The sequence below is a fragment of the Clarias gariepinus genome, chromosome 4, assembly GCF_024256425.1.
Source record: "Clarias gariepinus isolate MV-2021 ecotype Netherlands chromosome 4, CGAR_prim_01v2, whole genome shotgun sequence".
NCBI classification, from domain to species: Eukaryota; Metazoa; Chordata; class Actinopteri; order Siluriformes; family Clariidae; genus Clarias; species Clarias gariepinus.
In genome coordinates, this window is record NC_071103.1 from 18,787,356 (window position 1) to 18,802,643 (window position 15,288).

Below are 15,288 nucleotides of genomic sequence, written 5' to 3' on the forward strand. Positions count from 1 at the left end.
TCTCTCTCTTTTTCTCTTACACACACACACACACACACACACACGTATATAAGCACACTTTATACAAATAATAATAATAATAATAATATAAATACTCATACAATAATCTGTGTTCCACTGTGCCTGTTTCAGCATTACCTAGAAATCAGGCACAAGGCAGAGACAGAGAAAAGGGGTTGGGTGGGCAACACCGGGGGTGGGAAAAAGGGGGGAAATGTATTGTAGGTTTCTGGTTTCCAGTGCTGCCTGTGCTCCGCAGAATCCAGCACTGAGTCTCATTGCAGGTAAGTAGCAGACAACTTTTTCACTTTGCACTGACTGAGGCCTATGCTTTCTATAATATATGTGTGTGTTTATGCCTAGAGTGTAGTGTTTACTCATTTATGCTTCCCATTGGCTAGGATTTCTGCACTACCAGTCATAACTTCTACTTTCTATCAATTAATTCTGTGTAATGTACTATTATACACTATCCTACCGTAATACTTGTATAGGATTTATTTCTGTCCCTGGATGTGCCCTTTTAATTATTTATCTTGTATGGTAATAAACTTTTATAGCAGTGTAATACATTACTTTTTATGATTATTGCATCTAGCACTTAATGAAGATTGGAGTGATTAGTTTTATTGTGGCCATTGGGAAACATAACACATAACATCCCTCAATTCAGTCAGCTAAGAAATAGCTGGATTAACTTGATTTTAAGGATTTGTAGCAAATGGGATTTATTTACCACATGAAATCATATTTATCTTTCATTTCTTTTTCTTGTTAGGCTATTTCAAAACTTATATATATATATTTATTGTCAGCCTTGAATTAGTGTACTTCTCCTTACGGATACTGGAATTAGCAAGAGGCTGAAGTAAAGGTTGGCAGTGAGATTTACAATGTTACACTGGAAGGAGCTGACTTATGAAGCTAAAATTAAGCTGGGGTTGATTTGGAATTTTACACTTGGGTGGTGAGTCGTGAAAGAGCTGACCCACAAATAATGTGAAATCTGTTTTGATGGCTCTCCTGCAGCAGAGCCCCATTACTTTTACACGTACAAGCGCACTCTCTCAAAGATTGCATAACTTTAAAAAGTATTTTTTTCTTAAACCTTTAAGATGAACTGTTAATCAATTGTCTGTTTTAAAATTGTTTGTAAGTCCCTTCAGACTAGACTTTATTCTTGGCTTCATCTTGACTTGGTTATTCAGTATCTTGACATCACTCATGTAACAGCAGGCAAGCAGTTTTGGGTTTCTGAGATTCAACGCTGTAAGATTATGCCCTTGTTTGCTTTTTTTTAATAAGACAGTTGCTCTGCTTATTTAGTTATTAAATAAACGCCTATAATGGGATTCAGCCTAATATTTATCTATCATTGATAGATTGAACGTAATTATAAATGACTTCTTCTTGGGACATTTAATGCTTTGTATGTTTATAGCATAAACATAGTATGTTTATAGCATGTAAAGTGTTTGTCCTGACAATTTAATAAACCCAAACTCATGCATTACCCCTAAACATAACTGTCTCTAACATTCAGGAGGTCTTAAGGCCCATGGCTCATGTAAAATCCAGCACTGAGTTTAAGACCACAGGGTTCAGAATTTCTTACCTTTGTGTTATCAAGATGCAGATCACATCACACATTGAATGAATGAGATATATTATGGGTGCTTTGAATTGCAGAGATTCCTTGTGGAAAGATCTCATTTAAATTGCTTCATTACCAGCTGGCTGAACAGGTGGCACATGCTGTTCTGTCATGCTTTTACATTGTCTAAAGAGAAGCTCTACAGACAGGTGCATGAAACAGGCATCTTGCTTTGGAAATGTAAAGGACTCATAAATATGTCACCTGACCACTGGTACTAAGCATGTTTAAATTGTAAAATAGAATATAAGTCTATTCTAAATCTATTAGTCCCTATGCTATTTCAGATGCTTTCAAATGTTTAGGAAAGTTAGTTTGTTAATAACAGCAAATAACTTATAACAGATTTTTATACTGATGTAATCAAAAACCTATAAATCGCCTATAAGTCTATAAATCGCTGATACATACAGTAATAACCACGTATCTCATTAACTAAAAAGTAACTGATCAAATGTGTAAGATGTTAATTATTGGAATTCATTGTTTTCTGCAAGATAGAAAAGAACAAAATGTGTAAAACTGCATGTTTTCTCCCTCTACAAAATCCAACCATTAAAACCATTCAAATGTACTTTTATAGTTGCTTCAATTCGCTAAGTTGCGTTTGCAGTATTACAAATATTGGCATATCAAATTTAATTTGTTCTATACTGCTGAAAAAAAAAAAAAACTTTATACACATACCTTATCATCAATGATCTCAGAAAACGCCCTCCTCCAAACACCAAAGCAATTTTTCAGTCTTGTTATATTAAATGATTGTGCTGAAAGGGAACCACGGTGTTAACCAGTTGCCATGTTTGAAGAGACAGAGCACTTACATATGTTACTTGAACGTGACCGATTTAATAGCTCTGCAAGATGGATCAAATGATGTGTACAAATGAATATAATAATCTTATTAGAGCTTAAATGGCTCTTTCACATTTTCTGATGTTGCAGGATTAAATTTGGATAGGGCGACTTACTAAAAAAGTGTTGTATAAACTGTCACATATACTGCAGACATATTTTGTTTCCTTTTTCTTACATAGAACCATTATATTTTTTCATAAAAGCCAAAGTGTGTAATGTGAGTCTGGGCTCAGGAAGAGGTGCACCCATGCAAAACCTTTAAACAGACTCCATTATATATTTACATGGTGCCACATGTTGCTGTATATTTTTGGGTGTGGTGATGTGAAACTGTGGCTTTGTATAATGTTTTCATATCAGTACTGCAGTTCTGCTCAGCACTGGGTTGAGGGCTGCGTAGATGTGAATGTAAGCTGCTGATAAATGTGGAAACATCGCTCTCTCCCCTCTTCACCACTGTAACTCAAAACTCAGGCCTGCCGATCTGGCACTAAGAATAGCAAAGATCTCTCTCTCTTCTCTCCCCTTTCACAGTTCAATTCAATATTTACAGTATTGCCAAATATTGAAATGGTCATTGTTGAAATGTCAGAACATCAACTTAAAAAATTTCTTGTCTCTTCCTCACTTCCATACAGTAACTGCTTTAATCTGGTCAGGGTCATGGTGGATCTAAAGAAAACATGATATGAAGTGGAAATGCCCTGGATGGGTCACCAGCCCATAATAGGGCATCATGTGCATGTGTAACACACACAAGCACATGCATGGCCACCTGCACACACCCACACAAAAGTTAGCCAATCCTAGCCAATTCACAAACATGGATTTCAAAGAAAGAAAACATGCACAGTAACTCATGAAGTAACAGTAACATGAACTTGAAACAGGGATGCTGGGGCTCTGACACAGCAACCAGCAACCCTACCACCATGTGCAACCATGGTGCTCTCTCCCTCTCCCTTTTCCTTAATTTAATCAAAAGCCTACATTTTTTTTCCAAAAAGCTTTGAAATGTATTTTAAAGCTTTGAAAACTTTATATAAATAGCAATTAAATTCTCTACAGTGGAAAGTTATCACTTTGTATAATGCATATTCTCTAAATAATCAAAATATTGTTCATGTGGCCAGTCATGCAGTTATGCAAACCAAGTTATTATTTATTTATTGCATTTATTGGTTTTATTGCATTTAAAACATGAATACAGTTCTTGCCTTTGCTCTCTGCATACTAGCTTTTTGTCCTGTCATTGTAAATCCTGGAAAAACAAAGTGGTCTCCTCATTGACATGGTTGCTCAGACAATGAATGACTCAAAATTCTAAAGAGACACAGACCATTCATCAGTCAAGTATTCCTTCACTTTGATGGGTTTTAGCGCTGCCTGCCATCTGTTGTGTTAGCTACTATGCTTGTGTCTGTATAATAAATGTATTTGCACTTTAAATGGATACTGAACAACCTTTCTTTCTCTTGCCAGAGCTCTCTGTCTTTGGGCTGGGGCTATTCTGTAGGAGTTAGATCAAGCAGCCAGGATGTCAAAGAAGGACCCCCGGGATATAGATGAGGATGCTATCCTCAAGGGGCTTAGTGCAGAGGAGCTGGAGCAGCTCGAATGTGAGCTGCAGGACATGGACCCAGAGGTAAAGAACATACAGCAACAAAATAATCGTTCACCGTCTAGCCCAGCTAAGTGTTTCCAACCCACACAAATGCTTACATTACTGCACAGTTTACAAAAGAAAAAAGAGAAATTTGTATAACACAAATTATTAAATATTCAGGTGTGTCAGCATATAAAGTTTTGGAAAATCTAAATTGTATACTTAATTTGATACAACAAATACTGTGGATTGTCTTTGTGTATGTTTCAGAATGCAATGCTCCCAGCTGGCCTCCGTCAACGTGATCAGACCAAGAAAAGTCCAACAGGTCCATTTGATCGCACTGCTTTGCTCAGTCACCTAGAGAAACAGGCTCTGGAGCATGAAGATCGAGAAGACTTAGTGCCCTTCACTGGGGAGAAGAGAGGTAGCAACTACCTCAGTCAAAGGGAAGGGGTAATTCAGAATGTTTTTTTTTTTCAAACTGAATATCAGTGTCTTTGTAGGGAAAAAATTTACTCCAAAACCTGGATCAGGAAGGATCCCAGAAGAGGAGCAGATTACTCTGGAGCCAGAGCTGGAAGAGGCTCTGAAAAATGCCACAGATGCAGAAATGTGTGATCTTGCAGGTTGGTGAAACCGCATTCGTCTTAGCAAGTCTTAGCAAAAGTCACTTTATTCTGTTGGAAGATTGACCATGGCTGTACCTATATTTAATCTTGACCATCCTTGGCCTTTACTTAACCTTCATTGAAAATCCACTGTGCCTGCCCGCAGAAGAAATTCACAGTCTTAGCTACAGTTACTTAAAATACAGCAAGTCACAAAGCACAGTGAGCCACCTGGTATTCAACCAGAAAAATATGTCCTCATTTGCTATTGTTTTTAAAAGGACTATAGCAATGAAATTCGACAGTCTAAGAACTAGCATATTAAATTATCTTATTACAATAAATGCTGCTTACATGGCAGATATTTAAGTGGCACATTAAACCACCTATCATGCCTATATTTCTGTAATTTAAATGGCCTAAGATTACTTAAAAAGTGGGAGAAATAATAACAGAGTTAAAAAAAAAAAAACACCATTGATAGTCTTATGGCTTGTGCCTTACAGATGTTATTGAGCTTGGGGCACAGTATCTGATTCCCATATCTCAGCAGATCACCAAAATAAACTGGGCAAGGGCCACCGGGTTAGCATTGACACATGTAGAATGGGGGAGTGGAAGTGGGTTGGGTTTGTAGGGGAGCCGTAGGCTGAAGATACTGGGAGTGGTGGCCAAAAGTATTTAGACAAAAGTAAAATTTAATGTTCTAATGCATTCTCTCTTTTTTTTTTTTTTTTTTTTTACAAATGACAATAATTAAGAAAATAATAAGTTGTTATTTTATGCAAACAAATTTCTATACAACAATGAAGTGTATGAAGTTCGTTATTCTTCAAAACGTGTTGGATATTGTTGGGCATGGTGTTAAAAAGATGTTTGTTGTACTGTGGATGCCAGATAGGCTAGAACTAATTAATGAAATAATTTTTCTTAACTTTTGGCCACCACTTCATACAACCATATGGGAAAGCAACATCCTTACATGTGACTTTTACTATTTGAAGCAGCAGAAAGAAGCTTTTAGTAGAGTAACTAAAAAGCTAACATCTACATTAATTAGCATTAAGAAAACTGCATTCTGAAATCATTATACTCACTCTAAACTGAACTGTGGTCATATTAACTTACATAAATTCAGTGGGAAAGGAATATTTGAGGAATGGAAAAATGTTTAAAAGTTGTGGAAATCTAATTCTACATTGTCTCTCTTTGAACCATTTACTTAAGGTAAGTTGGGGAAAAGTGTACAACCCTGTGCTGTGGTGCTAGATAATGTTTTTAGCAGTTCTCTGGGTGAAGCTTATTGTAATTCAGGCATTCATCTGGAGCTCATCCAAATTGGGATTAAAACTCACCATTCCATTGTCTGTTGTGTTTTTAAATTAAAATTTACATTTACCAATGGGTAGCATACTGGTGGATGCTGTTTGATAGAAAACACAACCAGTCCAGTCAACTTTGATACTAGTAGTGCTTTGTTTATGGGATTATTAATATAGTGAGCGTAAGACATAGTGTCAAGGCAGAGAAATGTGCTCATATGCAGCTGTCTTTCTGTCTTCCAATATGCCTGAAAAGGTCTTTCTGTCCCAGTTTCAGTGCAGAGTTGCTGTACAAACCATACTGTAACCTTTCCAAATTTCATCTACCACCATTGTCCCCCCTCCGCATACAAATATATCATAAGCACAGCAGGGTGGGAAATGCAGAATCATGCAGCACATCAGCTGGAAACACATTTATCACTCAGCTGCAGAGTGGAGTGTGGACATGGTTTTCTTAGAAAATGCTTCCACCTGTTGGTGATGACATGCAACATAGTCATCGCTGACATATTTTCCTATCAGTACCCATGCTGACTTTACCAGTGCTTGCCTTAAAAACATCATAGTATGTTGCTGAGAGTCTATGAAATTAAAAACAAAAAAAATGCATTTGTGTGTTTTAAATAGTCGTATTTGTATCTTTGCAGCAATCCTGGGAATGTACACACTGATGAGCAATAAGCAGTACTACGATGCTCTTGGTGCCACTGGTAGAATTGCCAACACAGAAGGCATCAATAGTATGTCTCTAAATCACATTAATTTTTGCAGCATTATATGTGATTATTCCCTGCTTTTCTTAATTCTTTACCATGATCTGTCCGTTAACCCCCTGCAGGTGTGGTAAAACCTGACGTGTATAAAATCTACCCTGATGAACCTCCCAATGACACAGACGTTGAAGACACACTGCGCAGAATTCAGAACAACGACAGCAGCCTGACAGATGTCAACTTCAACAACATCCCGGTAATTTACATCATGATGGAAATTGATACCATAAGTTGGTGTATAGAACAAATAAACCAATAATTTTTTAATCTTTTTTTAATAATAGTTTTCAACTTATTTAACTTATATTTCAAGCAGTCCTAAGATGGGCATTTCAATTTATTGAAACTACTATGTCGTTGTTGTTGTTAACTGTTGTATGTATAAGACTATTAAATGTACATAGCATAACACTTGATCTTAATACATCAAATGACTTTGCATATAACAGTGTACTACATTAAAAAAAAAAACATTTTATTTAAGGCACATTAATGAAGGATTAGCAAGTTTTATGAAGTATAATAAGTTTTAAATAAAACAAATCTAAAATTTCAAATGTTTGTCATATTAAATACAAATTACATTTAATATCACAAATACATTTCCTAAATTTTATGCCTTGGTGTATTTTTTTTAAATGCTTTCTTATACTATACTCATACACTCACTCACCCGCTATACAGCTTTATCCTGTATTCAAGGTCACGGGGGGCCTGTGCCAGGAGACTCAGGGCACAAGGCGGGGTACACCCTGGCCAGGGTACCAATCCCTTGCAGGGCGCACACATACACTCATTCACACACTATGGGCAATTTGGGAACGTAAATAAGCAATATCTGCAGGTCTTTGGTCTTGCAGTACATAATATTAGTAATAATTTATAAATAATAAATAATATAATTTAATACCTTTTGTATTTTCTAGTTTTAATTGCTTCTTGTCTTGCTTTTTTTCTAGGACATTCCCATCCCAACACTGAAGGATATCTTCCACAGTATGAAGAATAATACTCACGTACTGAGCTTAAGCATTGCTGCAACACGCAGTAATGATCCTGTGGCTCACGTGAGTATTCCAAGTAGCATTTGTGATGAAATTGTTAACTGGACATTTGTGAATAATTTTTTTTATTTGAACAGCCAAATAAAAAACTGAAATAAGAAGTTTATATTAAAAATGGGATTTTCTGCCCTACAATGTACTTTAACTTGATCTTTACTCTCGAAAATACATATTGCAAAAACTGCCTAAAAATCTCTAAAACCTTTCCTCACACAATAAGTATCACACTCTGATTGAATTGCTGGATACCGATGTGCCATAGCAAAATGAACATAAACCTAATCATTTCAGTTTATCACATGTCAAAATGCCCAAGATGCTCCTGTGATACAGTGGACTTGGAATGACAGCTTTACCTTCTCCACTCTTTAAATGCTGGAATTCTAACTAATCAAACTAATTTGCAAAAGGAGAAGATCAATGAAATATTTGGGATGTTTTATCTCAAGCTAATCTTTCTGTCACAATTGGCCAGGCCATAGCAGAGATGTTAGCAGAGAACTCTACACTGGAAAGCCTAAACATCGAGTCTAACTTCATCACTGCTGATGGAATGATGGCTATCATTAAAGCAATGTCTGGAAACACCACCCTAGCTGAAATCAAGATTGACAACCAGGTAACAAGGCTCAACCTGCTTATATCTTATGCATGAAAAAATACTTTGTGTGCTTTTTGAAGATTTTAATTGTTGCTTTGATTGCCCTTATACAGAGGCAAAAACTGGGAGATTCAGTAGAGATGGAAATTGCCGCTATGTTGGAGCGTAACCCAAGCATCCTAAAAATTGGCTACCACTTCACCCAGCAGGGCCCTCGTGCCAGAGCAGCTATGGCCATCACCAGAAACAATGACTATTGTGAGTACAGAATCACACACACAGAGGCACAACAGTGGTCACAGCAGAGCATGAAATGAAATTATTACATTATTCTGCTTGTGGTTGTATTGATACATTTGTATCAAGTCAAGAATAAGATAACTTTTTTTCTAAAATGAAATCATTGATGTATTCATTAATTTTTTTCATTCTTTCCGTATTTAGTCCGCCAGCAGAGGATAAGATGAGATGAAGGCTAACATGGCCTCTCTAGGAGCACTGCTAAGAAGACTCAGGATGATGACATATACTAGCCTGCTATGCTTTAAACATTTATTAACTCATTGTGGATATCATTAACACCAGTCCTTTTGTGTTTGTAAACACTGGGCTTCATCAAGCCAAAGGTGTTCTCACTTAATAAAAACCATGTGCTTCCAATATATGAGAGTTTGTAAACTTGTAAAAAGACACTACTTGATCAATTCCTGAGCCATGATTTTTTTTTTCTTTGAAATATGGTGCTTCTAACAAAAAAGATCTGTACATATTTTAAATAAAACATTATGTTTTTCATTGTCTAATCAGGTTTCAGTTTTGTTAAATTGAGATCATAAAACTTTGCATCACCAACTGTCTCAGAAGACGGTTAAAAAGGCAATGCTTACCCTAATTATTTCCTAATTTGATTAATTTTCTGCATCACCTATGCATTTACATAAATTAGAGTGCAAATTAGTAAGTCTGGTGCATTTAGTTATTAAATGTATTACTATCATCAACACTGTATAATGTGATTTATTTATCTAACATGCATAATTTATCTTGTATAAATGGCACTGCAGTGAATCTAGTTGCTTATGCCGGTCACTTAGCCACAATGATGATACTCATCAGAAGTACTCAGGGTTTTTTACTTTTATTTTATCAATTAATGTTGATTATGAATATAATGACAAAATTGTTTTAGATTTCAGTTGAGTCACATGATTAACAAAACAGCTTTCATAGTCAGTATTATGTTACCACTGTTAGTGCAGTTCAGTGTGGTAAACCAATGTGCGATTCATTTAGAACTAATTACTGTTGAATCCTTTGACCTCCGAAGACTCGGATCTTTTCAATTTCCCACCGTACCACTAGTTTATCCTCTGCCATCTGCCTATTTATACCTAGGAAAGTCAGTCCACAGTGATTTAGTTACACAGCTCCAAATATAGTGCCATACTAGGTCAAGAGGGAAGGGGCATATGCTGGAAACTGATGTCCCACCTTCAGAGCAGCTGCTGATCTCTTAGTTTTTTTTTATTGACCTATAGCTGTAGACTTAGCCATTCTCTTTAAAAACACAAACCACTAAGTGAGGAACTTCCAATGTTCCAAGAACATTCTGACTTAAAGCTTTGTAAAAATAAATTGTTACTTGCAAAATAAATCAATCAAATTATTATTATTATTTTTTTTTTAAATATGTGCAGTTTTTATTTTTCAAAGAGGTCATCATAAACTGAACAGGAGGACAGCAGGGGCATAACACGAACACTCCCACTTTGATATTTTGAAACAGGATTTAGTTTTGTGACTTAGACAAAAATCTAATTTCATTTGTGACTCTGTTCTGTATCTGTGACCTTTTTTCTGTTGCAAGTCTAATTACTAACAGTGTAATGCAGAGATACAAATAAGAAAAATATATCAAGTCACGCTTTTCTTTAGTGTCAATGTTGTCTTTTTTAATAATAATAATAATAATAAAAATTAAAACAGTCTTTTTAGCAAGATGCCAAGACACATTCTTGACACAGTGAAAAAAACAACTTGGCTTTGTGGGGGAAACTAGCGTTCTCACTGATCAGCAGCTCATTCTGCGGTCCCTCTTTTGCTTTTCTGCATCATCTGTGCTGGTAGCTTTACCGCAAAACAGGAAGTCTTTTTGAGGAAGCAGGGAGAAGTACAGAAAGTATATAGGTTGGCCAGAACCTTCCAGCATAGTCTACAAATTCTTTTTCGTTGTGAAGAGTGGAAGTGGTTCTTCCTCATCTGAGTCAAACTCGACATTTTCATCTTTTACCCATTTACCACTGGGGTCCTGGAGCCATCCATTGCTAATGGGGGGAAAAGGCGTTAACCCAGGGCAAAAGATTTTAGATGATTTGAAATGATTAGGATTTAATGAACTGAAAGTTGGGTGGGACAATATGTTATTTTGTTTCTCAACTAGATTTACACGATATGTTGTTTATAATAGGATACGATATTCATGATTCATGATCATGATATGACCTTGTCCCTTTTCTGACTCTGGCATAAGTTAATACGTAAATAAGAACCATATATGCAGCACAGTGCAAATAATACTCCCCAAAAACATGATTCCATATATATATATATATATATATATATATATATATATATATATATATATATATATATATATATATATATATATTACACATACACACACTTTATTTTTGGCTTTAATGTTATAGCTGATTGATGTATCTCTCTGTAACTTTATATATGTTTTTGAGTCATGCTACTTAGTAAATTCCCAACTCCTGAATTTATTTCTTCAGCTTGGACTAAATCATTGAGGAACTACTGCATAAATACAACATAGAGTTCAGTGTGTGTGTGCATGCATGTACTGTATGTGTCTGCAAAAAACAAAGTTGCTGGTGCAAAGACAACCACATTATACATACTGTATCATGAACCTATACTATGCATACATTTTGTTATCGTGATATTTTTTCCTCAATAATATAGTCTCTTCCCTATTTGTAGTGGTTCTTTAACAGGCACACAATTACATACAATACTTGATGTAAATGCTGCTAAACACTGCTTAAGTGCTTCCAAGATAAAATGTCATAATAAAATTAATTACATCATACTGTACCTCTTTAATTTCAGGTAGTGTTCAAGTTCATTGCGTCTCTGCTCTGTGACAGGCTCAGACTCAGCAGGATTAGCAGCCTTCTTTTTCTTCATTTGTGTCTGAATCTGATAGTTGCTTGCATCTGTTAAACAACACACAAATGAAAAAAAAAAAAAAAAAAGACAGACAGACAGACAGACAAACACACATTTATATATCAGACTTACCACAATCAGTTGTGGCACCTGTGTTGGTTTTGACCATAGCTGTGGGAATAATGATCTGATCAACATCGGGGTTGCTGCTGCAGTATGGATTCAACTGTGTTGCTGGCATTTCAGACCTTTCACTTTAAAATATAAAAAGTAAACACAAAAATGTTAAACCACTCAAACTAAACAATTAACATATATTCAAGACATTTTCAAAGGGAAAAAAGAAATGTCAGCTTAAGTATCTAAAATGCTGGAGACATGGGAAAATGTGATGATTAAAAGGATATAATACAGTACTCTATCCTTAATACTGTAAAATTTCATCAGAATTAGATTTTTAATGCTAGAAATGAAAGTTAACACTTAAGTCATTACCTGGCCTTTTTATGACAGCTGTTATAAGGTGTAGATCTCAGCAGGACATGGTGGGTAATTTTTCGTGTCTGCGTTAGTAATGGAGCACAGCTGGCCGTTTCCTGTGACCACAGAACTGTATGTCAAGTTTACACCAACTCAGAATAAATATAAATAGCCTATAATAAATATAATATAAAGCTATAAATATGTCCTATTAAAATAAAACTTGTTAAAAATATGTTTGTAATCGTTAAAACATAAAAATACGTTTGTATTTACCTGCCGGTCATCTTCTTCATTAACATATTCTTGATGCCGCCTCTTATCAATTTCCTTTTGTAGCTGAGATTTCTTCCCATAAAACCATTTTAGACCTGGACATTAGACAACCAGAGGAAATTTAGCAACAGGAACAACAACTACAACCCTGCTCTGATACACAACTGCAAAATCAAACAAAATAAAGACCAAATATCACCTTCGAGATGCCGCTTCCCTTTTCTGTGGACTGTCAGCATATCGACTGTGTCAAAAACAGGACGATGTGAACACACCAAACAGCAATACCTACACAATCCATGGGTGGAAAAAACAGATGTGAACAAACTCACTTGTACATAAACTAAACAACATATACTAAATGGGCAAAAATATGTGGACATCAGACCTTTACATCAAAGTGTAAGTCTTTTAGAAACTGTTGCCACAAAGTTTTTGAAAGACATAACAGTTTAGGATGCCTGTGTATGATGCAATTGCAATTTCTCTTTTTTTAAAACTAAGGGGCTTAAACATCCCTATGCACAATGTAAGGTGCATGAAGCTTGCATGGTGCAGGGGTAGCTTGGTAAAGGCGTTGGACTACAGATCAAAAGGACCCAGGTTCAAACCTCAGCATCATCTGCTCATATGCGTAATGAGATTAAACATAAAAAAGCATCTGCCAAACGTATTTTTAGGTTGAATATTGATGCTTGATATATATCACTACAAAGTGAGCTAAGCATTCAGTTGTAAGTCAATGCAACATGTGTAACAAGCACTTTTATACAGTGATAAAAATAAAATGCCAAGACTGAGTCTCACTGTCTGTTAGAAACCTGCTGCAACACAAAAATACTAATAATATGTCAAATAAACAGCCTGTATTAAATAAAAGTAGGCTGAAATCTATGCGAATGTTCAGACACTAGCATAACAAAAGGCAGGAGTCATAAACAGCGGGTTAATGCTTAGGCAAAGACGGAGAGAGCGTGGGTGAGGCATCTATGTGGCACCTATTAACAAAAGCAATGTGCCATTTAATGCAACCACAAACTATACAACATAATATATTAAAATATTGTTACTTACCTTTAAACTTCGATATACTACAAAGCCCAGATCTAAACATCCTGAATAGCTTTGGAACACTCATGGCACTCCAGGCCTCCTCGTTTGACGTCAATACCTGACCTCACTTATGCTCTTGTTGCTGAATGGGCAAATCTCTACAAGCATACTACATAATCTTTGAGTAAAAGCACATCTTAGTGATAAATCATCCTATACAAAAACATCCAATACAACTTAGCACTTTTAACTTTGTGGCAGTAGTTTAGAAAAGAACCACATATGAGTGTGATGGTCAGCTATCCAAAAACTGAATACTGGAGACTAATCTTTTAGGTTACTTACTTACAGTCATGTGAGTATTTCATATTTGAACTAGCTGCAAAACTAGCTGTACATAAAGTTGTCTAATGAAGGATCTATGCGAGGCTTTATATAGTGCCATGAAAAAATATTTTAAGAAAAACATACGTCCTGAATTTTTCATTCTTTCTTTTTTTTTGCATATTGGTCCCACTTAAATCATTACACAAAGATAACCTCAGTTAATGCCAATTGCATTTCTTAAATAATGATTTAATTTATTAAGAGAAAAAAAAAGCTGTCCAAACCTAACTGGCCATATGTGAAAAAGTAATTGCCTGGGATGCACGGCATGCATGGGAGAGTGCCAAGGTGAAAGCCACCGCTGAACAAAAAAAAAAAAACAACAACACAAAGGCTCGTTTCAAAAATCTTTTGGGCTATCACCAAGACTTATACAGAAGGTGGACTTATAAGACAAAAGTTACACCCTGGTACATGTGGCATAAAACTAATGTAGTGTTGCATAAAAAGATCATCATCATACCACAAATCAAACATGGTAATGCTAGTGTGATTTTTTTTTTTTTTTTTTTTGCAGCTTCAGGACCTGAACGGCCTTCCATAATTGATGGAACCATGAATTCTGCACACAAGAAGGGGCCAAACTTCTTCCACAGCCATGTAAAAGACTCATCACAAACGTTTGATTGAAGTTGTTGCTGCCAAGGATGAGACAATCAGTTATTAAGTTATTAAGTTTAAGTGCAATTACGTTTTCACAAAGTCCAAGGTAGGTGTGGGCATCTTTTCTCATTTAATAAATGAAATCATCATTTAAAATTTTTATTTTGTATTTACTTGGGTTATCTTTGTGTAAAATAAATGATTGAGATCATCAAAAAAATTACTTTACAATACGATTCTTACACAAAAGTACCTTCATTTCTGAGCTTTATGGAAGATAAGACTGGCATTGTAGAGGCCAGAGCAATTAGATCTTAGGTAAACAAGCAGCATCACGTAGGCTACAAGATAGCGTTTTATCAGTATATGTAATCATGCCTGCACATCCTGGATATTCAGTAGTAAGATTACCTTCCATTTTTCATCAGAGTAGCTTCGTCTTCTGGAATGTAGTTGGACAGCAAGTCTGCAACACGCCGTTTCTACCACCATAACCATATCCATAACAAAACCTCTTATAATTTGTAATCCATATCGTCTCATCCATAACTGGACTCGACATTAACGAGTAAAACTAGCTTCAGTAAAACTGTTAGCTAAAATGAAATGTCTAAATAATAATAATCTTAATAATGTTAATTATTATTTATTCACATACCACAGCGTTGTATTGTTTTAAAATTAGCGTATTTATTTACCTTTAAGACATTTAGCTGACTGTGGTCATCACCTTCTCTTTTGAAAGACATGTTTGAGCTAGCGTCATCCTCGAAGCACTTCCTGTTTGTAAAACGGAATTATG

General features: G+C 35.6%; 2 protein-coding genes across 2 annotated transcripts; one reads left to right on the forward strand and one right to left on the reverse strand.

The window, feature by feature from the left end:
* The first annotated feature begins 200 nt into the window (after positions 1 to 200).
* On the forward strand, positions 201 to 9,156 carry tmod4 (tropomodulin 4 (muscle)). Its single transcript, XM_053493552.1, has 10 exons — positions 201 to 284; positions 3,995 to 4,157; positions 4,389 to 4,545; positions 4,625 to 4,747; positions 6,702 to 6,794; positions 6,893 to 7,023; positions 7,787 to 7,894; positions 8,367 to 8,510; positions 8,606 to 8,750; positions 8,937 to 9,156. Exons 2-10 carry the CDS (start codon positions 4,050 to 4,052, stop codon positions 8,957 to 8,959), a joined length of 1,032 nt encoding a protein of 343 aa, XP_053349527.1. The 5' UTR covers positions 201 to 284; positions 3,995 to 4,049; the 3' UTR covers positions 8,960 to 9,156.
* Positions 9,157 to 9,577: 421 nt separating this feature from the next.
* Positions 9,578 to 15,285, reverse strand: scnm1 (sodium channel modifier 1). The gene is made up of 8 exons (XM_053493554.1): positions 15,185 to 15,285; positions 14,898 to 14,968; positions 12,643 to 12,731; positions 12,444 to 12,538; positions 12,183 to 12,283; positions 11,820 to 11,941; positions 11,614 to 11,734; positions 9,578 to 10,816 (listed from the first exon to the last, which is right to left on the reverse strand). Exons 1-8 carry the CDS (start codon positions 15,233 to 15,235, stop codon positions 10,705 to 10,707), a joined length of 762 nt encoding a protein of 253 aa, XP_053349529.1. The 5' UTR covers positions 15,236 to 15,285; the 3' UTR covers positions 9,578 to 10,704.
* Positions 15,286 to 15,288: the final 3 nt, after the last annotated feature.

Excerpts from the sequence above, each read along its gene's own strand:
- scnm1 (XM_053493554.1), bottom strand. The coding sequence starts at position 15,235 with ATGTCTTTCAAAAGAGAAGGTGATGACCACAGTCAGCTAAATGTCTTA. Across the intron at positions 14,969-15,184 it reads GTCAGCTAAATGTCTTAAAG|AAACGGCGTGTTGCAGACTT; the intron begins GTAAATAAATAC and ends TTATGGTGGTAG. Across the intron at positions 11,735-11,819 it reads AGGTGCCACAACTGATTGTG|ATGCAAGCAACTATCAGATT; the intron begins GTAAGTCTGATA and ends GTTGTTTAACAG.
- tmod4 (XM_053493552.1), top strand. The coding sequence starts at position 4,050 with ATGTCAAAGAAGGACCCCCGGGATATAGATGAGGATGCTATCCTCAAG. Across the intron at positions 8,511-8,605 it reads AAATCAAGATTGACAACCAG|AGGCAAAAACTGGGAGATTC; the intron begins GTAACAAGGCTC and ends GCCCTTATACAG. Across the intron at positions 8,751-8,936 it reads CACCAGAAACAATGACTATT|TCCGCCAGCAGAGGATAAGA; the intron begins GTGAGTACAGAA and ends TTCCGTATTTAG.